This window comes from Ictalurus furcatus, chromosome 7, assembly GCF_023375685.1.
Source record: "Ictalurus furcatus strain D&B chromosome 7, Billie_1.0, whole genome shotgun sequence".
In the NCBI taxonomy this organism is placed as follows: Eukaryota; Metazoa; Chordata; class Actinopteri; order Siluriformes; family Ictaluridae; genus Ictalurus; species Ictalurus furcatus.
In genome coordinates, this window is record NC_071261.1 from 16,781,954 (window position 1) to 16,807,165 (window position 25,212).

Consider the following 25,212-nt stretch of genomic DNA (forward strand, 5'->3'; position numbering starts at 1 on the left):
AAGGTGGCTGTTATGAAGTGAAAGGTTATTGTACTCTTGCCTGATTGCTCACCACAGCTGAACCTTTGAAAAATGGCCAAATTTCAACAGCATCATAAGTTCCACAAACACGACTGTATATCTGTCTTCACTGTATATCTGGCCTGTCATATGTATCTTTCACCTTGAATGGTTATAGTGCCTGAAAACGAGCTGAGAATACATCCATGTGAATAACTGGCTCAATACAGGAATACTAAAACATGTACTTCTGTCTCCAAATGGGAGGGATGATTTCTATAAGTATTGTTATGACCTCACATCTCCAAGGTCCCCAGTTCAATCCTGAGACCAGGTTTCTGTCCATGCAGTTTTGCATGTTGTCCCCATGATTTTCTGGGTTTCCTTCAGGTTCTCCATTACCTCCCACCTTCTAAAAACAAACCGGTAGGTGGATTCCCTACACTATATTGACCCTAGGTGTGCATGGTGACATGAGATGGTCTGGTGTCCCATTCAGAGTGCATTCCTGTCTTGTTCCTAGTCTTCCCAGGATAGGTCTGTGATCTGCCTCGACCCTGACCAGTATAAAGCAGTTACTGAAGATGACTGAATCAGTAACAGTGTGTATAATGTATCTTGCAGCCATGAAAACCCATCCTAAATCAGTTTAACTGTGACAGAAACATGTCAACTAAGCATAACGTTGTTGCATTAAAGAAAATCCTTTTTTTTTTGTCAAGATTTTTTTGGTTGTTTTAGAATATATAAGTAAACAGAATTACCAGCAGTGAATGTCGTAAACATAATGAACTCTAGTTAACTCTCTTTATGCTGTTTACAACAGACTAACGGAAGTATTAATGTGATGTGTGGACAGATCTAAGCCAGTCTAAGGGGAAATTACTAAACCATGAGTCAGACATGTTTCAGAAAGTTACAACAAGCTTGCTCAATTATTCTAGGACATGCCTAAAATATTTTTACAGACCCAAACAATGTTAAAGTTTGTGCTGTATGCGAGTATTTACCACACCAAATATGTTTACAAACCATTTAGGGCCAATCTATAGAGTTAGAGTGACGTCACAACACCCAGTTTAAGCACAAAGCTGTTCCATTCAGTGTGGCATACTCTAGACTACTAGTACTGCTTAGAATATAAGAGTGCAATATAAGTTTCAGCATACTATGTAGTACGTTAACAGGAAGGATATGCTCATTTTGACATCCTATTCAGTACATTAGTGTGATTTTAATAGCAGTTTATTTTCTTAGGCATATTTTATAGACTAAACCTACCACAGAATGCGCATTTTGAACGGCAGCATACTATTTGACAAGAAAGTATGCGTATAGTGTGCGGCAGTGCTTGGGTGTAAATGTAAAGTTGGTCATAGGACATCTTGTCACGTAGAAAGCCACACTGACGTAACCGTTCACCTTTGTGCTACTTTTCTTCGTCATACGCGGTCACGTTCACTGTCTCGCGAGAACCTGGTCGGCGGCTATAAAAGTGCGTTCAGCTCCTCGTTCAGGAAAGTTTAGTAGCTCTTCTAACCCGAGTCTTCAAGTTTGACTTCCTTCTACAGACACAGAACAACAGGTGAGTTTTTAAATATTATCCTGTTTTTTTTCCGTCCCGACAAAATACTTGTTGTGACTAGTCGAATAGTTTAATAGACTGTCTAAATCTTTTACAGTGACAGATATGCCTCCAGTGGAAATAATGAACGAGGTGTGTACATATATAGTCCTTAAAATGTCCTTATAAATACTATATTTGTTATTATATAGTGTTATTTCGCTACCATGCAATGTCTAACTATACACTCTCAAAAATAAAGGTGTACTATTCCACCAAACTGTACTGTTCCTAGTCACTAGGGTATATCTTATGTACTTTTAGTATGTATCTTCATACCTTTTTAAAAGTCATTTACGCCACATAATTGGATCTTAAGGACCATTTTTTTTGTCATTTAAAAGCTATTTAAAGGTACACTACATATCTACTACAAGGTAAAATATACATGCTAAATGTACAAAAGATTGACCTTGATGGTACCACCCTGCTGGAACAAAAAACCCAATAGAAACCATCCCAGAAATTGTCATTCTTTCCATTACAAATACCTTTAAAAAATATCAGCTAACCATTAAAACCATCACCATTACTGATCCTTAATGGTATCCACTAGACATAACATGTAACCTATAGAAGGCAACAAATTACCTGTAGAGACCTACAGGAACCATTAGTTTCCATTAAAACCAATATGATTCCCATCATAACTGTTAACAAATTACAAATTCTATGAGGGTTTCTGTTTTTTTCCCCCCCAGCAGGGCAGTCCAATAAGGACAGGTACAGTTTGATACCTTTATTTCTGACAGTACAGCCCAAAATGTCATGTACCATATTATAATAGTTATTTGTATTCCTTAACCTTTGATGACACTTAGAATGTGGTTACTCGAGTGGCCAAGCTCCCGCTGGTGAGTTCCACCTATGGTATGGTGTCAGACTTGTACAGTAACACCAAAGACAACCATCCAACCTTCAAGTCGGTGTGCGAGGCCGCAGAAATGGGTGTAAAAACGCTCACTTCAGTTGCCTTTACCAGTGCCTTGCCAATCATTGGCAAACTGGAACCTCAAAGTAAGCATCATCTCAATATTGGGTCTGTTTACACATTGTATTAACACAGAACAAGCTTTCTCAGATTTTGTTTTGTTTTGTTTAGTCTCTCGGGCTAATGACCTTGCCTGTAAGAGTCTGGACAAAATTGAGAAGACCCTGCCAATTCTTCGCCAGCCTTCTGGACAGGTGAGCTAAAAATTAGGCAATAATAATTCACAGCAAACATCAACCAAAAAAGGTCCGTGTGGTAGTTTTTTAGTCCGCATGCTTAATTTCAGTAATGACCTGCCTTTGGTGGTGTTTTTCTTATAGCAGAGATTCTTTAACGTCACATTTCTTTACAACTCTTATAGCTCGTTAACAGTGCTAAAGACCGGGTCACTGAAACCATGAACGGGGCCAAGGAGACCATGTCTCACACCCTGAGTCATGTGATGGAGAGCGTGGAGAAGACAAAGATGGTTGTCTCTGGTGGTGTCCACACAGTGATGGAGAGCAAAATGGCTAAGCTAGTGAGCAGCGGTGTGGACACTGCTCTGAGCACTTCAGAGATTCTGGTAGAGCGCTATCTGCCTGCACCTGAGGACAGCCAAGGTGAGTGAGTGCTTTCTGCTATATTGTAATAAACATTGGAAATGTTACCAGCTATAATAACAATGTGACCTGGCTTTGCTTTATTTCTGTTTCTAAAAAAAAAAAACATACAAAAATGTAGGTTATTACAGTAAAAATAGCATTCCTAATTTTTCTCTGGGTAAGTTATACAGGAGTTTTAGCTGTCCCTAAATAGCTTTAAATGATTCCTTTTTAATAGGAAGATAAGTGAACCAAAAGTCATCCAACCAAGTTCAACCCAAAGAGATGAACTTAAATCCATAGTTATTTTTGTTTTCAGTATAGTACAATCTTTTGTTTATATAACTGTGGTGGAAATTTCCAGACCTCTAAACATCTGCTTAACCTCATTTCCTCAAATCTGTTTCTTTTACATGCTGTCCCAGAACATGAGATAAATGTGGCCAAAGGTTTTGATGATGAGGCCAATGCTCCCAGCTACTATGTGCGATTGGGCTCAATCTCTACCAAGCTGCGTCAGAGGGCATACCAGAAGGCTATCAACAAGGTTCATGATGCCAAGAAGAACAGCCAAGAGTATGCCTCTCAGCTAAACCGCACCATGGATGTGGTAGGTGACCTGCAAAGCCTCAAAATCTTGTGGCTTTTTTCTATCCAGATGACCGTCACTAGTGAGCTAAGAATAGGCTGCTTGGTGAAAATTGTACTCCAGCTTGCCTAGAGCTTTAATTTGTGTATTTTATTTATGAAAACAAATATGTAGCAAATCCCAAGAGATAATGCCATAAGCTCTGTTGTTCATGCCAGGTGTATCAATACCAGTATGCAAATGGCTTGGTCTGAAACACTGTGACAGCAGATTAATAAAACCTATTCTCTAGCTCAACTCAAATATATCTGTCACACTGTGTCCACTTCATGGTAAAGTTTCTCAGCCACACATTGTTATTCAGTGAGTCCAATCGAGTAGGAAAGCTCATGATAATGCAAGAGTTGACTGACTTTTCACTTTTGAATGATGAATCTGTCTTCATTAGATTGAATACACAAGAAAAAACATTGATGGTGCCAACCAGAAGGTGGTTGAAAAATTGAGCACGTTAATGGACTGGAAGTCTACATCTCAGAGCGACAGTGACACAGACAATAAGGCAGAGGTACACACACTGTTAAAAACCCATTTTCTGTTCCTTGGCTAAAGAAAAGCTTTAATCCATGACAAAAAAAAGTTACCAGACCTCATACAAACCTTTTTTTTTTTTTTTTTTTTTTCCTCGTTTATAGCTAATCGAGTCCCGGACCTTGACCATTGCTCGCAACCTGACGCAGCAGCTACAGACAACTTGTTTGACTCTCGTGTCCAACCTCCAGGGCCTGCCACAAAACATCCAAGAGCAAACGCTGTCCATTGGCCGCATGGCCATGGAAGTCTACACCAGGTTCAACAATGCTGCAGCTCTGAGTGACCTGTCTGACACGGTGCTCATAAACACGCGAGGTCAGCTGAAACGCATGAGAGATTCCATTGACAATGTCATGGATTATATGGTCAACAACACGCCACTCAACTGGCTGGTGGGTCCGTTTTACCCTCACACAGAACCGACTAGACAACCAAGAAGCCAGTCCAGTGAAGAGAACAGCGGAGAGCCTGAAGTGGAAATGCAGTCACTAGATCAGAAACATTAGTCTACTAATATGAGGCCTTTGCTATGCTTTCTGAATTTCTGTTTAGCCTTATTTTTTACATATGTACATTCATTACTACAAAATACTACTCATTCTATTCCTCCCTCTACAACTATCTCTATCTCTATCTTCTACCCATGAAATAAACAATTTTGCAGTAATACACTATCAAATAATCAATCAGAAACGTACAACACATGACCGAGTTTTGTTGCATAATCAGCCTTATAACTATGAAGTTCTTTATGTAATGTATTACTTTTGTACTGTCTTTCTACATTTCTAATAAAGTCATAATCATATAAACAGTTAAGTGTGTAGTACTTTAAGATTTTTGTGTGTGTGTTGAATATAACACCATATAGGCACATGTCAAGAAATTCTGTAAACCAAATATGCCTTCAAAAACAGTCTAATTAGATTTCTAAGCATCCATTAAAAAATTAAATAAATGTTTGTGTGGCATAAAGACAGTAAGTAAGAGTGCAAAAATTAAAAACTAAAGTAAAAGAAAAACAGCACAAGGCTGTAAGAGAACTGATGCACTTTTAAAGGCAAAAAGTGACCACATCAATCATCCATTGTAACAACTGGGTGTCCCAATCAGGGTGTGTTCCTGCCTCATGCCCAGTGACCCTGGGATAGACTCTAGCTCCACCTTGACCCCAGTAAGGATAAAGAATAAAGTGTTAACTGAAAATGAATGAAAGAATGAAAATTGTTAAGCTGAACAGCAATCTCACATAGCCAGCAGCTTTAGCAAATAAAGTGTAAACATAAATACAGTCAGAGCTCCCCTCTAAAATGTTATTTGATATGTAGATTATCCTGACATGCAAATTACTTCTCTAACGTTTTAATGCCGAATCTAGTCAATGAGCTCAGCTTGGAACTGTGCCCTATCCAAGATCGGACCATTTTACAATGCTAGAGTAACGGAGCAACATCACATCGGCATTGAGTGGACATTTGCTCGTGATTAAATAATACCTCATGAAAATTCTACATGCACATTATATCATTTTTTTGAGTCACAGCAATTATTCACACTATCATAATAATTATGTTGGGTGAATATCACATTCACATATACAGATGGGGAAAAAAGAAAAAAATATATGTATATATAAAATATAATGTGTGTGTGTGTGTGTGTGTATATATATATATATATATATATATATATATATATATATATATATATGTGTGTGTGTGTGTGTGTGTGTGTGTGTGTGTGTGTGTATGTGTGTGTGTACACACATTTACTATATGTCTGTGATTTTGTGAAAACATTTACACTAACAAATACTTGGGGAAAAAAACAGAAACACAGAATCTTTATTCTCCTTTATGATAAAATATTTACTGTTTTAGTGCCGTTTTATGGTTTTCGTCCAGTTAATTTCGAATCTTGCGCATGGTTTTTTAAAATTGTTTTTATTTTGTATGTTTTTGCTTCTTTTTTTTTTTTTAAATTGTGTCTTAGAATGTAAATGTAGGATAAAGTATGTGTAATAAGGGGGGGGCAGAAGAAGAAGAAGAAGAAGAAGGAAAAACCAAGATTCACCCAATGTATTTCCGGGTGTGTTAACGAATAACTTCCTGTGTCATACAATTGTCTCAAACAATTTGGCGGTTTGTAGGAAGTCGTTAACGAAACAAATTCTTTAGTTAAGTCAGCTGTTGTAAGAAATCAAGTTTTACTTCACCGACTCGTTTAACTAAATTATTAATGTTGTTCAGCGGTTCAATATCTCTCTGTTTTCTCCTTTTATCCGTTGCTTTTATTGAGGAGTGTCAGTATGCTATGTAGGGCGTTGTGCCCCGCGGTTAGCTAACTGTGTGTCGTGTGTTAGCTCCGCTCCCTGACTGCACTCAGCTGAGCTCGGATTCCTTCACACGACTAGCGGGCAGCTGTTTAACTGCCCAGAGGATTTATACGTTAAGAATGATGTGTAATGTTCAGGATGCCGGTGGTAAATATTTATGGTGGTGTCTTCAGAGTCTTGAGTTCCATCTCGATGTGGCTGCCAGCACGAAAGGAAAAACAAACATGAAGCATCTCAATCTGGGGATGTAAGTACATCACTTTCAGGAGGTCTTCTATTTTGTTTTCCTTTGAATAGTTTTCGTTAGCTGAGAACCTGTCTGTTGTGTTTGTAAATTAGACATCTTTTTCTTCTTCTTTTATATGAGTATTTCTTGGCGTCAGGCTGAGGGAAGTGTAAACTGTACGAAAGAGAAAAAAAACATTGGTTATAGTGGCTAAGCTTTCAAAAGTCAACCATGAAGTTAATAACCAGCAGTACAAATACCTGTTACCACGCAATGGGGGAATATTTACAAAAGAAAATATTTTAAAATGATTTGAACAAGACATTTTTGGAGCAAAATCCTCATTTTAAGTTCATGGTATGTTTTACTCATACTTTTGCACGTTATATATAGTTATATATGTACACAAGACATGTTTGTTTATTATGCACTGCTCCTTTATACTGTGGAGATTGCATACACTGTACAGCTGTGTATCTATATTCACCACCTCTCCTTGCTTGTGAAATTTTATTTGGCCTGTAAAATGAGTCATTCTGTTATCAGACCTGTGCCAGTGCCATTTCATTCCCAGACCTTGCATACAGAGAGGAAGAAAGTACCTTTATAAGATGCGCCTTTTCATTTTGATGTAGCAGATGGATGGATAGAAAGATACATAGATACACAGATACAACTTTGTTGTCATTGCAAGTACAGTACTCAAATGAACTGCAGTTTAGCATCATGCCAGAAGTGCAAACAGTAGCATTGTGCAAACTAACAAAGTGCCGGTTGAATGTGTAAAGAATATATGCAGTTAGTGAACAAACAACAACAAGGCTGTGGACAGTGAATATGTGCCGTGTAGCTACTGAGTACAACAGTATGAGTGGATGAATTACACTGTTATAATTGAAAAACTCCAATAGGTATATAATATATGCAAGTATTAAATATATTTAAGAGATGTGTACATTGTGTACAACATGCACACATACACACACATATATATATATATATATATATATTATTAATAATAATAATAATAATAATAATAATAATAATATAATATAATATGCACTCTATTGGTCAAAAGTTTGTAAACGAACTTAAATGTTTTGATATATGAAATGAAGCGAAATATTCCGAAAAGCAGCCAATAAGTGTCCAGCGTAGGTGGGAACTCCTTTAATACTATTTAAAATGCATCTCAGTGAGATTGCTCAAGAAACTGGTTGAGAAAATGCCAAGAATATATTTCTGAAACTTCTAGGGGAAAAGGGTGTCTACTTTGAAGATTCTGAAATATTTAATTATTTTGATTTTTTTATTATCACAACATAATTCCCATAGTTATATTTGTGTTATTCCAGAGTTTTAATGACTTTATTATGATGATAAAATGTGGAGAAAATATGAAGAATGAGTGTGTCTAAACTTTTGACTGGTAGTGTGTAAATATATTCCATTTATTCTTATATTCCATTTATTTATTTATGATTACAGGTAGTAAAACGTAAGTGGCCTAATGGTGTAGTGTAGCATTCAGCAGGGTAATGGTTGTGGGGAAGAAGCTGGCCCTGAACCTGCTGGCTCTGAACCTGCTGGCTCTGGTGCAAATGTTCCCGTATCTCCTCCTGGAAGGAAGGAGGTTGAACAGTTTGTGACTGGGATGGGAAGAGTCCGTGATGATGCGTGTTTTACACAGACATGCGCTGTGGTGAAGCTGTTCAGTGTAGCCAGACCAGCCATGCCTATATAACAGTGATACTGTGAGAGTTTATCACACACTACCTTTCTTATTCAGTAATAAGGAGCTGCTTGGACATTTGCTCCAGTTGTTTATTTCTTCCTCTTTCTCCTTGTTAAATAATTTACAACAGCATAGTACTCACTGTTTTTTTTCAGTGTGCCTTCACTTTCCAAACAGTTCCTTCATCTTCAGGGGCCTGTACCATGAAGCTAGTTGAACAAACTCAGGGTTACAGGATTAGTCTAGAGTTGATAAACCAATCCAATACAGGATTCTTTATTGGTACCTTGACACTGGTCATCAACACTCTGTCAACTCAGGCTTTGATTCTTAAACTATGTTTAGTCCACAAGTGCGTGCACATAAACGTGTCACGTTGGCACTCAACAGCAAATAGCATTCAACGGGGGGTGGGTGGAGGAGCAGGTGCGCATACTTCCGGTTGAAAAGCAAGAAATTATTTTGTGGAAATCTGAGGATTTCCACAACGATCACTATCGAACTGGACACCGTGGCGCTTAAGCAACTCTAAATGTCTTGCTGCATATTGTGTATTGTTAAATTTATTCATGTATCACGATACTTAAACTTTACTAGTCTGTGATATTAACCCTGTGTAACTTCTGAAGTGTTTGTGCTTACTGTAGTCTGGTTGCATATTGAACAGGAACATGTTTGATAAACCAAATAAGGAGGCCGCCTACCTTGTGGTCCATTTCTTGTTTAAGAAGCTGAACCCTTCACGTGTGCAGGATGTCTTTAGGTAGGTTACAGTTAAAGATAACACAATCAAATACTGCAGTCTCCTATTTCCATCCTCTCATTTCACAATTATTTGCTTTGTCGTTTAGACATTGCTGGCCAGTTTTGGATCACAAGGCAGATGCTGAATTTCGTAAGGTGACATTTGGATGGCTCCAGGAAATAGTGGTATGCTGTAAAGACAAAAGAATCTGACCACTGTACACACAAGTTTTAACTAATATTCTGTCTAAGTTGTAATATACCTGTATCTCTGTACTCAGAACGAGAAAGGGAGCAATTTTCCCAAGGTGGTTGCATCACATTTACACTCTTCTTCTGGACCAAGATTCATCAATCTTATGCTTCACTTAGCTAAATATGTCATGCTAAAAATTATGAGGACTTCAAGCACAGGTAGAATATTTTGACATTTCACTCACCGTTGTTTTAAGTAGTAGCTTTTGTGCTTTACCACTGCACAGTCTAATATTGTTCTGCTGAATGTGGAAATTTAGATGGCACATGGGTTCCAGAGGCTGCAGCTGTTCCTGCAAGTTCTCAAGAGTTGGAGATGAAGCGATTTCAGATGGTGAAGAGACGCTTCCAGAGAGTGTCCGTGAAGCAAGACGCTTTCATTCAGGAATATCAGAAGAGAGCTAGGTTCGTTAAAGTACTGAAGAGACGTAAATGCACGATTTTGCACAGTAAAATCGTCTTCGTTTTTGTTTTGTTTGTCAGATCAAAATGTCTTTTCATTTTTTGAAATTTTTTTTATAGACATTTGGAGAAGTCTTTGAAGGACCACAAGGCAGAAGATGTCAAGTATGATGATTTGCTCAAGTATGTTTTCGCTTATTTAAAGCTCATATTTAATGGAATTACATGCAACCTTTAGTTCTTGGTTACTGTATATCATATACTGTTTGTGGCTACATTAAGCCTATTAGTCCAAAGGATTATTGAACCCATTGTGTATTTCAGCTGTTATGCCTTCCCATCATTCAGTAAATATACTGATTTCTGCAGTATGCCCATTTCATTTTAGAACTCGTTATTTATTTTATTTTATTTTTTACACATGTTGGCACTATAATTTATAATTATGTCGGTCATCTTCATTAAATTGATGATTCTTGTAGGAAATATGAGAACAAGACCAACTTGGAAAAAGACCTTCTGGAAAAGATTCACAAGGTTTGTTGTAGTTTGGCATCACAAATTCAATTAAATAGTAACATGCTTAAATGCAGATTTATATATCACTGTATTTACTTCTAGTGACCTGCACACACTCAGCTGCTCACTTAGTCAGCTTATGACTTTATCATTAGTTTGTGAATGAAGATAAATGAAAGATTTTCCTAATGAGATGCAAGCACATAATTTGCAGTCAAGCTCGTGTTCATTTCTATTTATATCTTATATTTTGTACCCCAAAATAATAAAAAAATAAATTTGCACCAACTCCTCATCTTTGCTAACTGTCCTGTTTGATTTTAGGTTCAAAGCATGTGGGCTGAGATTGACGAATCTTTGTCCAGGCTAGAAGGAGAGCGGAGTGTGTTGGCCAGTGTGATCGAGGGCAAGGTTGATCAGTATGTGTTGGATGGAAAGGATATTAGTGTGAAGATTCCTGCAGTTCTTCTGGAGAGAATGGAGAGGTTATCACCTCAGGTCAGTCAAGAAATGCACAATTTTAGCTTGTCTGTAACATCTCACTGGCCACTTTAATCTTCAGGTCCAATCTTCAACTGTCTGGTTTTGGTGAGTCCAGATTCCTGTTCTAGATTGACAGGAGTGGAATCCAATATCTGCTGTTGTAGCCCATCTGTCTCAAGGTTTGACATGCTTTTCTGCTCACCACGGATGTAAAGAGTGGTGGAGTTACCCTAGCCTTCCTGTCAGCTGGAACCAGTCTGACCATCCTCTGACCCCTCGTAAAAACATTTCTGCCCGCAGAACTGCCAATCACTGGATTGCCCCCCCCAGCATAAAATCTGTAGACTGTTTTGTGTGTGAGAAAATCCTATGAGATTAGCAGTTACACAAATAAAATACTCAAACCAGACTGTCTGCTCATAGGAAAGTGACTGAGATCAAGTTTCCCCCCATTCTGATGTTTATGTGAAGATTAATTGAAGCTCTTGAACTGTATTTGCTTGATTTTATGCATTGTGCATACATGGTTGCCTGACAATTTGTCTGGATAGTTTTGCATAAATGAGCAGTTTTACGTGTTCCATTTAAAGTGGCCAATGAGCGTATACTTTGATTATGAATTGAAAGTAATTGAAAAAATTAAGTAACCAGAACTCTTTACCACAGTGATTAAATGAACAAGAATTTCTTTTTATGATGTATTTAGACCAGTCCTGGTAGTTTGTATGAGGGAGGTCTGCCAGTCATCCTGCGTTTGTTTGAGCTTCTGAATGTGGGATTAAGACTCCTGAACGAAGAGCGAGCCAAGCTTTCAGGTCTGACGTCACAGCTCAGCCACCAACCTCTCCAGGAACAAGCTTTGCTCATGAATCGTTCAAAGGAGATGCTGAAAAACATGAGGTATTAATTTTAGAGCATAATAGTAAGCATAGTCTTTTTTTCTGGCTTATTGCAATAAATGCAACTACCAAAACCACCAGAATGAGTGTTTTATTGAAATTGTGTTGTGATGTAAAGCATGGTATGACACCTTTTATTAGTTACATCAGCTGCTGGGCAACTGCAAAACTGCTTATTGGATTCAGGTGGGAGCAATTTGTGTGTCCCCACCTACAAGGGGGAAGGTATTTTCTTCCAATATAAAGCCATGAGGACTACTGGTAGAAGGCTTAAACCGTAAAATAACATTTAAACGTTAGCCTTTTGTAACGAAACGTTACCAATGGTTAGGGCTGATTTATTTATTTAGGTCATTGTTTTATTATTTATTTATTATTGAGCTGAAATATATTGTTGCTTTCTAGGCGCAAGTTGACCAAGGAGGATATACCACAGATTAAGAGTAACATAAAGAAGCTGGAGTTGGACTGGGAGACAAAGTGGGCTGAATGTTTGAGTCACACTCCCTTGATCTCTTTCCTCAATGATGATCCTGTAAGTTTAAAGTGAATCTGTTTAACTTTCTTCAGGAATATCTATGTCTTTGAGACTGTTCTGAAGATCACTGCTATTTCGATTCATGTATTGTAACTTTATCTGCTTGTTATAACCAACTACTTTGTTTAAATAATAAGGTTGGTAGTGAAAACTTGGTTCTTTTCCTTTTGTTGACTTTGTTTATTCCTGACCTCTTGAACATGGACACAGGTCTTAGACTTCCTTTCTCCAATGCCTCCACTATCCTTCGAAGCAGCTTCTGAAGTTAGCTTCAAGGCTAGTATCTTCTCACACTATCCAGCTAAACTTTCTGGTAAGTTTAGTTGGCAGGTTTGTTTCTGGTTAGGGGTGTTTTTGTTTTTTAAAATTATTTTATTTATCTATTTATTGCGGCGGTCATTGCTTGATGTTGCCTGCATCCTTAGTGCAGTATTCATGTTTTTTGTTTGTTTGCTTATTCTGGATTTAGAACTAGCAGGACAGACTCCTAAAGATGAACATTGTAATGTTGAGCAAGAAGTCAAAACAGATGGTGATTTCTTAAGGTACCATAACTTCCAACTGTGCTTCAATATCTAGACCGATCAATAAGAATCTTTTGCAATATCTGTGTTTTAGTGACTGATTTCTCATAAGACCCATCTTCTTCCCCAGCAGCTCTCTTCCAATAGAGGACAAAACAGAAGACACACTTTTTTCCAGTTGCTTTGCTTCACCAAGGCCAGTGACTCCATGTGGTGTTCATCGTTTAACTCCTGCTTGTGTTAAGATGCCATCAGTTGCTCCTACACCCAGCCCTTTTCAGGTAGGTATGAAATGGCTGAAAATACTGGCTTGCTTGTGTTGTGCGCACACATCGTAACTCCATTGGCTTATGAATATTTTTGTACTAAAAGTGTCTCGCTGTGAAACTTGTACAGCCATCATACTGAACTGTGATTTTGCCAGCACTGATCTTCCTACTGTAGCTTTCTGATAAATGGAGTTTATGGAAACTGCAGTGGTGAAGCAGGTGTTATAATGAAGTTGGTGTGACTAGTAGTTTAAATCTGAGTTCCGTCCTCTTAATAGGCTTATTCTATGAAATAATTGTCCTTAATGTGTAGTTATGAGAATATGGGCATGTGGCACAGGAGGTGGTTCACACTTTGAATTGGTATGTAATCATGGCTGATGCCAACTATGTATGGGGTCTCCCAAAAGTCTCCACACATGGGACTGTTTGCCAGCACCACTTCAGTTGTGCCTTTTGTAAGTAGATGTTCGTGGATGTTTACTTCGCAGTTGGCCTGCAACACTTCCAGTCTTTCTGAATTTAAGTTTGACAACAACGTTGTATGATGTTTGCCATGTTTATTGTCAGTCCATCGCAACCTTGCGACAGCTTCCTGATCCATCCACGAGAATGATTTCAATATGCTCTTCTTTTGTCAAAGGCATTATTAAACGCTATCTGGGGGGAAGAGAAATTTTGGAATACATTTTATTATTAATTACCCTTATGTATGGAGTCTTGGGACACGCTGTAGTAGTGGTCTTGAAGGAGTGACCTCAAAGTGCTCTTTTGAATGTCAAGCAACAGGTAGAGGTAGTAGGTAACTGATACATGGGAAGTTCCGAATTATGTGCTGCTCATCACTAGCTTTCCCGAGATTATACCTGCTTTCTGATGACCGGGGTGAATTAAGGGAAATCGCAACAGACAGATACAGAGCATACAATCCTTTGTTTATGAGGATTGTTGCTCGAAATTGTTCACAATAATGCAAAGTCTGTAAAAAGAATCAGATTTGCCATGGTGTCCTAAAAGCTGTCTTTGGTAGCATTATGAAAACCTTGTATTTTTGTAAGTGTTCTCTCGTTGTTTACAGGCGAGCAAGAGCAGACCCTTGCCTTCACAAACGAAGACGTCTGCTGTGAGGCCAAAGGCTCAGATTCTGGATTTGGAATATGAGAATCTAGCAAGTCAGGCATGTACAGACTATCAACTACTCAGTATCCTGTGATTCTGCAGTGAAAACTGTGTGTGTGGTGGGAAACTGATACATGGGAAGTTCCGAATTATGTGCTGCTCATCACTAGCTTTCCCAAGATAATACCTGCTTTCTGATGACCGGGGCGAATTAAGGGAAATCGCAACGGACAGATACGGAGCAGACAATCCTTGTGTTCATAAGTGTTTTGGTCTATGTGTAATTGAACTGTGTTTAAGTGCAGTTTGTCTGCCTTTTAGTTTGCTGACGCTGTGACCATGAGTCCAGTGGATGGAGGAAGAAGAAGCGGTATGGAGCTGGAGCAGTTGCTCAATACATTATCAGACCCCTTTACAGCAAAGAAACAGCTCCCTCGCACACCAGAAAGCTTGAGTAAGTTTCCATTGCAGTTTTTTGAAAGGAATTTCTAAAGGCATGGGAATGATTTTTTTAAATTTATTTATTTATTTATTTATTTATTTATTTAAATAGACATTTGTGCAAATAAAACTCCTCATACCAGCATTTAGTCAGGTAGATGAAGCTTTTATTGACCTGAGGGGTCTTCTGTACTTTGAATTAGTTCTTAATTTCTGTGACTTTATCTCTTAATATAAATGGCTTATTTATTTCAGTTATGGATGTCAGAACATCATGGAGAAAAGCAGTGGAAGAAGGGAAGGTTGAGAAAAAGCATGAGAAATGTAATGATAGCCTAACGCCAATTTTTGAGATTAAAGAAAGAAGCCCCAATCCAGAAACCTTTTCCTTGAGAGATTCTTCAATACTGATGGCTAACCCTCTCCCATGTAGTCCCCTTCCACCCCAGCAGGGGACCTCTCAGCACTCTACTCTTGCCTGGGACATGTCGCATCTGGAGGCTCTAAGCCAAACCTCCAGCAACATCATCCACTTCAGCATTGATCATGAGACATTTCCAGATCCAGAGAATGACACTTCATTCAACTGCAGTGATTGCTCACAGGTGGTGGAAGAACTTCTTCTCCCCCCAGTTACAGCATGCTCTCCTGCAGTAGAAACTACACACCAAATGGTTCGAAGACATCTGAATGAGTCCCCTTTTATGGGGAGGTTCAAGGACACACACGCTGACTTCATGCCATCAGCATTAAGGACAAGTCCAGGGTTGGGTAGTTGTAGTGGGGAGAAGGTATTTTCTCTGGACTTGGACCAATTGGAGAGTTTCTCCTCTCCTCTACGAGAGGAGCTTACCCTACCCAATCTTATAGCATTCTCACCTATGGATGAGCTCTAATCAGAGTCTGGTGTCTTAATTCATAGTACAAACAGTTCAGGGAACAACTACTGTTTTTCACCTTTCTGTGTTACAGTGCCACTATTGACAGACTGGTTGTGGGGAACTCTGGAAGTTGAAATCTGGAGAAACTTTTACTCTCTAACCTTGCAGCTTTTCTCTTTTTAAAGTAGCTCTGTTCAGTCCTAACAACAATGTGTTTATTTCAACACCTGGTTTGTCTTAATCAAAATCCAAGATTTGTACTAATATTTTTTTTTTTTTAAATGTTCATTGTTATGAATGACGTGAGCAATTCTAAGAGAAGATTGGACAGGTTTAAGAACGGCCAATATGAATTTAGGCTAATGCAACGAGAATGACTTAAGCAGTTTCTCAATTGTAATAAAGTATCTTTGTGCACTGTTGATTGAGTTTTTTTGTGTCTTAATTATACCAGAGTGTAAATTTCCATAAACAAGCTCAATCTGTACACTCTGAAGAGTGTAGCGGAATACATTCATTGTCCTGCTTTTTCATGATGGGGGTCAGTCCAGACTTTGCTATTGCCAGCCATAGATTGCAGCTCCTCCTGGGACATCTGCAGATATTGCCAAGCCACCGCTGAGATACAGGGTGCTTCTCAATATTCAAATTGATGCTTCCTCGCTCCTCTGTCCTCCAGCCCATGACCTAGAAATTGATCGGTCAACCATCTTGAAGTACATAGCAATTCTCTATTTGCTCCGTGAGGAAGCTTCCAGCAGCGCTAGGAGTGAGGATACACAGGTGTATCCTATGCGGAAGTGCTTCTTGTCAAAAACTGATGCATGTATAAATTCCCCTCCTCCTTTACATCTACAATCTTGAACAAAAAGTCCTGTGATGATGTGATGGAATTTTGTGTGAAATATAATTAAATAATAGGCTTACAATAAGTATTGTAATTAATTGATCCTTGCATGTTTGCATATGCAGAGCTGCACAAAAGATGTGATAAATTGTGTATTAATTCAGTGTGGAATAACCCAGACATTTCATATACTATCAGTGCATTTTGCTTTATTAAGAATGTTATTAACCAAACTCCAACAACATAACAGCACACCCTGAAGTGCAGTGAGGTCATCCATTTGAGCACAGTCATCATTAACTGGTGTTGCTTTGAAGTGATGCTTGAGAGAGAGCGAGGATATTATGTTCCATTTGACTTGCTTCGGTTTCTCTCTCCTCAGATCTCATCCTTGCATCTTTCCCTAAGGTGGGTGGAGCTAAGATGTGAGAAAGGAAACGAGGATGAAGAAATGAGAAGCACCCAGAAACTCTCTAGGGGGTCCTGGGTCTGCTCCAGCATCTTTGTCCAGTAAGATGCATGATACTACTATAGTGGGAGCTGACCAAGCACCCTTCCTTGTAAGGTGTCCAAACCATGTACTGTTGCCTCTCATTTTGGAGGAGTGTCCTCATGGTATATTCATTTATTTTGCTGGCAACCAGCTTTCCGCATGGAATCAACTTGGACATATTTTGTAAAAAGCAAACCCTTTGTACTTTCTCAGAAACAAAGGTACTTTTCCTTGTTGCGGTGGTGGTATCAGAAGGGTACATTTTTTGTATCTTTTCAACCTGGGAAGATGCATGTAGTGCAAAGCTTTAAACATAGTCTACATCAATGGTCCTCAAGGTCCAATCATGTACCTTCAAATTATTTTTCATAGCTACTCTATATTCACATTTCCAGGTGAAAGATGTACCCTTGATACCCCATGCACCAAGGAAAGGTACTTCAATTTCTTAGTGTTAGGTTCTAGGTTGAAAGTTGAATGGTTCTTTAAATGAAGCAAAGTGAATAATAATCCATTGGGGTGCTATTTTATGTGAATAGGCTCCATCCAGCATCCATAATAGTTTTCAGTGTGACTCTGGAGGAGCCATACAACAAGGTTTCCCTTCTAGAAAAGTTTTCCAGTAGAAAACTAGCACGATGAACCACCTAAAAGGAGACCCTGGTCATTTAGACACTTTAATAAGCCTGTACTGTACTGTTTTCAACTGACACCTGTTAGGCTGTGACGTACATTTTAAGATAGGGGGCACAAGTAAACTGTGTAAAATGTAGACGGTGGAAAAATAAAAGTAGAGCAGTACGAGTGGCTGTTCTGGGCGGCTCCATTCCGCCTCCAGGACTCCGAGAAAGCCGAGAGCTCACAGCGAAGTAACGCAACACAAACATGGCGCCCACTCGCAACGCTACACACCGCTGAGAGTAACGACAGCACGGCGGGGAAAGTTTCCACACAGAAGCGTCTCGCTTTCGTCTTGGACGTCCAGTGGACATTTGTGTGCGACTCTGAAGACGGTGTGAGGAGGAGCTGAGAGCTGTGAGTGGTCTACATGTCGGCGCTCTTTCCCATAGTCGTGTAAACAGCTGGTATGTAACTGTTACTTAAGACTCTTTTCGTCTGAGAAGTTTCTTGGTTTTGAAAATACCACGTCTCGTTTCAAATATGCTTCGACGCAACCGCAGAAGATATTTTGCACGACATAAACAAAAAGGGGGAAATGTTGCAGTTTGTCTGACGGCGCGTGACTTTTGACTTCCCGCAGAGAGAGTAGGTTAGGCGCCGGGTGAAGCTTCATGGCGTGGCGTTGTTTTGGGTTTGCTGTAACACGAGGAAAGTGGTGTAAGTCGAGCAGAGCTAGCTCGACTGGATGAGGGTTTTGTATTTCTAGTGTCGCAGAACACAGTCGCTGTGGTCAGTGGTGTAGTGAATGGGCTGTGTGAAGCTGACTTTGTTAAATGTCTTGTTTAAAGGATGCAACAGTTGCGCGCAGAGAACGGCCACTTTACAAACTAGGCCCCATAATCCTCGCATTTCAGCACAAAAGCTGCAGGTGGTTCAGGGTGTGTCTCAGGTATACACTGGAGTCATTTAGCTCTTGAGAAACACATCCGCCTGTTCGGTAAAGCCAGGAAGTTCAGGGCGGTAGCTGATAACGCAGCCTGGTAGATGACTAATAACTGATTTATTTATGTATTTTTTTTATGTATGTGCATATCTATAACTTTCCATCCTGCTTCAAAGGTGAATCACCTTTTGAACAGGGTTGCCAACTCTCTTCAGTAGACCGCGCATGCGCAAGAAGGCGCTAGACGTTGCCAGGTGACGTCACATCTAATTTGTATGTTTATTCAGTCGTCTTGGTTTTGCATATTAACACGCGTTGCATGAAGGTTTTTATTTATTTTTGAATGAAGACACGTAGTATAGAATAGAAAGCGTTTTATCAGTGTAGAAAGAAATGTATTATAACTCACTTTGTTACTACTTGTAAGAATGAATTAGTCTTTCATCATGGCGCCACAAACCAACTATTCGCACGTTTAACGAGAGTCGAACCATTTATTTACAGATTTACAAAATACTATAATTTCTGTTAAGAGCAGAGACAAAAAAGAAACACTGATTAAATGTAGTTAGACTTGAGGGGAGAGAGGGTTTTGGAAGGTATACCTTAGTTTAAATTGAACACACAAGAAGTACATGGGCGTCACAAACAATGGTGATCAGTGATTGGTTGATGGGAACAACAATGGTCCCTGATTGGTCACTGGCGACACGAGTTCGACTCATGGTGCGTTCAAGTCATGACCGAAGGATCGTTTTTACGGTTTGAACACACAGCACAAAGTCGTAATTACAAGTGGGAAACTCTGGATTTTCTTCGAGTCCTGAGTTACCAAATTGGGGGCATGTCAGTAAGTAAACATGGTAGAATCAATGGACAGTAAATTTGTTGAAAGCTAACTGCCTGCATAAAATACAATACCATTGTACAATTACTATGTTATATGTAACTATAAAGTTTAGTGGGTTCATAAATTGATTAAAAACATAAAAAAAGCAAAACACACCTGATGCGCATTCTTTGTTCTTCAGTTAAACAACTGTGCTGTGTGTGTGTGTGTGTGTGTGTGTGTGTATATATATATATATATCTCTCTTGTAGGTAATTAAGAGAAGATGCACTGTCATCTTTCACTGACCAAAGTGACTTGAACGCATCTGACATCATAAATACGACTTCCCAACTTGTAAATACGAAGTTCCCAGGAGGACTTGAATTCAGTCAGTCAGGCTTTACACACTGATGGTGAGTCGTCCAGAACTGCTCTCACAACTCATATGCCTAGCAGCTGTGAGCTGGAGAGGTGTAACAAGTGCAGTACATTCGCTAACGTGTCCTCTAAAAGTTGCTAGATATGTTTCTAGGCTCTCTTTAATTAATTAATTTTTTTTTTTTATAAATAAAGTTGCTAAAGGGCTCTACAAGTCTAGTGACAAAGTTACTAGATTTGTTAACACTGCGTTTGAAGCTCATGTGGTTTCAAGGGGTTTCACTCATTAATTAAAAAAATAAAACATTTTTAGTTGGAAAGTATGCGCTGTTGAAATTTTTATTTGCATAAAAATTTTAATTATAATCCTATTTCGTAAGGAAATTGCCTAAATAACCAGTCCTCTCTCTCACACTGTCCCTTGTATCAATGAGCACTTTGTGATGGAAATGTTTCCCTATTCTCTTCAAAGGGCAAAGTGCATTGTGAGTATTCTCCTCTTCTAGGGGACATCATTTGGTTGCTTACCTTAAGCATCGCATTCTGGGCGTGTCATGAATGCACTGGATGTTCTTTGATATGTGTTCAGCAACATGGTTATAAATTGGCAAAACTTTTGAAAGTGCACTTTGTAGTGAATTATGTGCAGTTTGAGACAGATTGGCACCAACACAGCCTTACATAAAACATAACTTTTAACATGCTTGAATTTAGTCCATATTCCAGACACCTGTTAGTTTCCTTTACAGAGATTAACTAAGTCTGTAGTAGGTTTTATTGCTGATGTCTAAATGAAGGTAGTGAAACATTTCTCCAAGCTACATGCATTAGACAATGTATTCTCTTGCCCTCAGTGCAAGAAATTGCCTCATGGTCACCTCACTTCGTGGTTAGATTTTAGAGTGTGTAAGTGGGTTTGCAAATATCAAACATGTAAATAAAGGAATGTTTACAAGTTTTCACTATAAGACTTTCTACGTTCAACCTGTTGATCAACAGCTATATGATTTATATATTTATATATATATATATATATATATATATATATATATATATATATATATATATATATATATATACTTTATCTGACTTGACCTTGTGACTGTGTTTCATGTCATGCAGAGTAGATCAGTGTTTAGTCTGTGAGCTTGAAGATCACACACAGACCTTGTGGTTTGCTAAAGTCAGACTGTCTAAGCCCGTGCCATGAAAAGTTGGAATCGTAAAAGAAAGGCACTCCATAGAGAGTGGGAGACAGAGGTAAAAGAAGGGCATAGGGCAGGAAGGCTGGGCCTCTCCAGTGAAAGAGAAACATGACACTATCCTACTGTAGGTGTGTCCTTTCCACCTTCAGCTAGCTGACCATTGTTTAGGAACGGCTTGTAAAGGACACTGCTGGCTTTGGTGTGTGTTTCTGCTCTCTAGTGAATATTTCCATTCGTTCAAGTGCACTTAAAACTAGTGTTTAGACCAAGGAGCTAGCTCAAATGGTTGTCGTGTGTGCTAGCATTTGAAATGAAAAGCTGTGGTAGTCCAGCCCAGATCCGGATAAATCCTTCAGTACTCCTAGTAGCAAGTCCTGCTGTTTTGATGATGCAAGATTATGTGACAAGTCCACTAGTTCAGGGTTTCTCAAACTTTGTGCAGTGACAGTCCCTTTTAACGTTTAAAATTTCATCGACCCCTGTGCCTTTTAGTATAAATTTATTGAATAAGCATGATTAAACTTTGCAAACATTACACATTTTTTAAAAAATGCATACAATACTATTTTGGCTATTTCTTGGAGCTATAGTGCATAAATTTCTGAACTTTCCACTGAGTGTTGGTTAGTTTTAACTCATTATTATTATTATTATTATTACCGGTTATTGAGTTTTGGCTCAAGCAAGTCAACTGCCAAGTCAAAAAGGCTAATAACCCTAAGAACTCAATAACAAACACAATAATTGTATTAATTGGGTTGAGTTGGGGTTCCTGCTACTCTGACAAAATTAACAGAAATTCCCCCTTGTCTACACTTTTAAAAAAAAAAACCAAACAAACAAAAAAAACAAAGGTTGAGAAGCACAGCAGTAGGCCACAAATCCTTCTCTATAAGCAGATGATTCATTAGTACTATTTTGTTCCTACTGTTTCTGGAGTCAGCTGTGGGTGGGAACATTAGGCTGTGCACAGTTTTAATAGAGAGCGCTAGACAGTTTTGCCTTCAGGTAGGCTTTCTAAGTGACCCCATTCAGCAGTGTGTACAGCTCGTGATGTGGGCAGAATAACATGATGCCTGATGCCTGTATCCATATCCAACTTTATTGGGTTGCTTAATATTGGCAGTTTTAGCATAAATTCTACAAGCAGTGCGTTTCTCTTCCTCTCCCTGCCTTCTTCAGTTTGACATTGTTTCTTACTCCTATACAAACAGTGGAGATTAAAAGTCTACACACCCAGTGTGTAAAATGGCAAGTTTTTGTGATTTAAACTAAGATAAAATCATGTTGATAGACGCTGATAGACTCTTACTCAGATGGACTGAGTGGTGTAATAAAATAAAATCTGCTCCAACAATGTATCAGTTTAGGGGAGTGCACACTCATGCCCCAGGTTATTTCCTATTTTTCCCTAAAAGGTTTCTGATTGTTTTTCCACTTAATTTTTATACATTTGTAATTTTATATTGAGGGTGGAAAAAGTTCTGCTATGATTTATCTTAATTGAAATTTTCTCCATCAGAAAAACTTGCCATTTTAACAGGGGTATGTAGACTTTTTATATCCACTGTACATGTACGCACAAATCTGTCAAGTCTTCAGATATAAGGCTGCATTTGGGAAAAAATACACAGAACTAACCGATTAGTCACTGTAGAAGGTATGAATGGCATGTTTAAGCCTCGGGACTCGGCAGCAAGTTCTACTTACAGTGAGATGGCCTTGGAAATCTAAACGTACCTTCTAACATCAGGAACGAAAGGCACACATAGTTGATGGAACTGCCAGTTAAATGATAGCCAAAGTCTGTTAAAACTATATTAGAGTGTGTATATTTGTGAAAGAATAATGCATGGACAGAATCTCATTTTGAACAGCTCTGTTTCTGAGTGGTGAAAGGTTCCATGGCCTAATTTGAATGTCCTCTTGCATGTCAGGTGATTTTGTAATGCAGGTGTGGCCATTTTAGGAGCTTTCCAGTGAGCCACCACATTTGAATGGCTAACGACTGGATCGAGTTGGGTGGAGCGCGCACGTAGAATAATCCGTCTGTAACCTTAAAGCACTTTCACTTGATAAGGTTTAAACGGAATAGTTTTGAGGCTGATTCACCCCGTCCTGACGGTTGTAAAAGGTGTCCCGGGTTTGGGTGTTAAATTAATCTTTTCACACGTTATCTTGGTGGTGTGGGGTGTGTAACATCCAGTCATGACCTCTCTGAGCCACTCACGGTTCAGTTGCAGCAGGATTGTAAATATTTGACTCATCATCCTATAGTGTATGGGTATGCAGACTGTCTCGTATGAAAATGCACTCAGGCCGCTGACTTTTTTCTTCTTCTTTTTTTTTGTTTGTATAAATCGTGTAGCATGGCACATGGATAAGTGCGCCACTTGTATTGTTAGATCCTCTTCATCCTATGTCCTGTAATGGCCTAATCGGGGTTCCTCTTTCAAACGAGGATCTGTCCTAATGGCAGTAAATGTAACAGTAGAGCTGTTAAAGCCTCAGAGTATGTCACATGTTAATCATTATCTCAATTCTGGTTTTACTGCTATGACACATGGCTACAAATGAGCCCTCTAACAAGCCCTTCCAGCATTTTTATCATGTGCTGTGGGTTCGATCAGTCTTGGACATTTCAGATGAACGTTTCCATGGGTGTTTTTTTTTAATGAATCACAACTCTCATGATCCAACAACGATAAATCATTTTAGTCAAAACAATGCAGGTCAACCATAAACTATACCACAGGCTTCGCTATTGTGTATGATATCATAATTTTTTTGTGTGTAGCAGTATAACCAATGTAGTATTTTGTCCATATGTGTATCTTACATCCTCGTGTCAGTAGATAGGTACCTATTTTCATAGTGGCAAATTGCTGCAGTAGTATTGTCTTTCAGTGCACAAAAAAAAGTGTTGTGATTGTTTTATTAAAGCATCAATACACATCACTCGCGTGTTATATTTGCTGTTGGGAAGGTTTCTCCCCTTCCACTTTACTGCATGTTGATAACAGCATGTTGTCCTGACAGCTCCTATCAACCATCTGTATGCCTGACTTTGTGTACACACACGGATTTCTACACACACTCCCAGAATCTTTCTTTTGGCTGAATTCTGCCCTAAATCATTGGAAGGCTACGTCCTATGCAGCGAGATTCTTTCAAAAAAACAAAACAAAAAAAGATGTGACGTGCACACAATAAGTTCCTATAGTATTACTTATATTCTAATATTTTACAGTCTGATCTATTCGTGTAAGTAATACAGTGAGCATGTGTGATGCTAAGTGCAGCAATGTCTTTCATGTGAGCAGTAAGACGCCACTATATTACCAATTCTGATGTTTCACAACCAGCCTAACAGCACTTTCCTTGGAAGTTCGGACGTTGACCTATTTCCTCTGCTGTGAAAGTTTTCCGTTACCTGGAACAGAAATATTGCTTCGCCCTCCTAAACCCCAGAGTCAGCGTAGAAACTACATATTAGTACGCAGAAGGTGGTTTTCAGAAAGGCTTGCATAAGTCTGTCTCGCTACATCAGCAATCAGCAGACCAGCGTGTCACTCTTCCCTGGAACATTACAGACAGCAGCCATGCTCACTTTTAGTTGATTTTGTGGGCCAAAACACTACAAGGTGTCTCCCGCGGAGTGTTATTTATTTTCTCTGGCACTGAACTCAGAACTTTAATGGCTTTAACTTGGGTGGTGAATTTCTTGATGTCACTTTTTTATTTCCTTTAGCATAGTTATTAGACATGTTAGGATGGCCACTAGTGCCATATTTTTGTGATTTCTGGAGTTTAATAGGTGGCTTGGAACAAAAGCAAATATATAATAATCTTTTAAGCTTTCAGTGTATATTTTTGACGTGTTCAGCAAAATTCTAGAAATCCCAGCTCTTCATCTTAGTGAGACAAGTGTAGTCATTCTGTGTATATCGTCGCATTTTATACCTCGAAAATATTGAATGCTCAATTATGTTGATTAATTATGAATTATACAGAAAAAATATGTAACGTTACACCAATTTCTGAACTTCCTGATGGCCACTCCGCCACTGCTGTGGTTACATGGACACTGCCTAGGGCTTGGCAATATGACAGAAATATCATGTCATCGTATTTGAGGACA

At 38.8% G+C, this 25,212-nt stretch overlaps 3 protein-coding genes and 2 non-coding genes across 8 annotated transcripts in view; all 5 read left to right on the plus strand.

Moving 5' to 3' along the window:
- The first annotated feature begins 1,466 nt into the window (after positions 1-1,466).
- plin2 (perilipin 2) lies at positions 1,467-5,196 on the plus strand. The gene is made up of 8 exons (XM_053628962.1): positions 1,467-1,585; positions 1,683-1,717; positions 2,446-2,641; positions 2,727-2,809; positions 2,977-3,217; positions 3,625-3,809; positions 4,237-4,356; positions 4,484-5,196. The coding sequence occupies exons 2-8, from the start codon at positions 1,691-1,693 to the stop codon at positions 4,886-4,888; spliced, it is 1,257 nt and encodes a 418-aa protein (XP_053484937.1). The 5' UTR covers positions 1,467-1,585; positions 1,683-1,690; the 3' UTR covers positions 4,889-5,196.
- Positions 5,197-6,139: 943 nt separating this feature from the next.
- On the plus strand, positions 6,140-17,168 carry haus6 (HAUS augmin-like complex, subunit 6). 3 transcript variants are annotated; one of them, XM_053628964.1, is made up of 16 exons: positions 6,140-6,964; positions 9,346-9,441; positions 9,530-9,608; positions 9,704-9,836; positions 9,938-10,082; positions 10,200-10,262; positions 10,562-10,616; positions 10,923-11,096; positions 11,788-11,981; positions 12,386-12,515; positions 12,729-12,831; positions 12,988-13,063; positions 13,173-13,323; positions 14,390-14,488; positions 14,752-14,884; positions 15,127-17,168. In XM_053628964.1, exons 1-16 carry the CDS (start codon positions 6,837-6,839, stop codon positions 15,765-15,767), a joined length of 2,400 nt encoding a protein of 799 aa, XP_053484939.1. In that variant the 5' UTR covers positions 6,140-6,836; the 3' UTR covers positions 15,768-17,168. The 3 variants fall into 3 exon arrangements, with proteins under 3 accessions (XP_053484939.1, XP_053484940.1, XP_053484941.1); XM_053628965.1 differs by having other exon boundaries at positions 13,176-13,323; XM_053628966.1 differs by having other exon boundaries at positions 6,883-6,964; positions 9,326-9,441.
- On the plus strand, positions 14,111-14,241 carry LOC128610832 (small Cajal body-specific RNA 8). The gene has a single exon (XR_008386436.1). It is a non-coding gene; the product is annotated as a small Cajal body-specific RNA 8 (non-coding RNA).
- Positions 14,551-14,681, plus strand: LOC128610831 (small Cajal body-specific RNA 8). The gene has a single exon (XR_008386435.1). It is a non-coding gene; the product is annotated as a small Cajal body-specific RNA 8 (non-coding RNA).
- A 644-nt stretch (positions 17,169-17,812) lies between the features above and the next one.
- Positions 17,813-25,212, plus strand: part of dennd4c (DENN/MADD domain containing 4C) — a 53,193-nt gene continuing 45,793 nt past the window's right edge. The window contains exon 1 of one of the 2 annotated variants that reach the window (XM_053628968.1): positions 17,813-18,127. The gene's annotated coding sequence lies outside the window, so the exon portion shown is untranslated. Of the gene's footprint in view, positions 18,178-25,212 lie in introns of both variants that reach the window. The other variant, XM_053628967.1, reaches the window with a different exon arrangement.

What these genes read in the sequence shown, in the direction of transcription:
- haus6 (XM_053628964.1), top strand. Translation starts at nt 6,837, where the DNA reads ATGATGTGTAATGTTCAGGATGCCGGTGGTAAATATTTATGGTGGTGT. An exon ending in GATGGCTCCAGGAAATAGTG is followed by an intron (nt 9,609 to 9,703) that starts GTATGCTGTAAA and finishes CTCTGTACTCAG; the next exon opens with AACGAGAAAGGGAGCAATTT. An exon ending in CTATCCAGCTAAACTTTCTG is followed by an intron (nt 12,832 to 12,987) that starts GTAAGTTTAGTT and finishes TTCTGGATTTAG; the next exon opens with AACTAGCAGGACAGACTCCT.
- plin2 (XM_053628962.1), top strand. Translation starts at nt 1,691, where the DNA reads ATGCCTCCAGTGGAAATAATGAACGAG. An exon ending in CAGTGGAAATAATGAACGAG is followed by an intron (nt 1,718 to 2,445) that starts GTGTGTACATAT and finishes GATGACACTTAG; the next exon opens with AATGTGGTTACTCGAGTGGC. An exon ending in TGCACCTGAGGACAGCCAAG is followed by an intron (nt 3,218 to 3,624) that starts GTGAGTGAGTGC and finishes ATGCTGTCCCAG; the next exon opens with AACATGAGATAAATGTGGCC.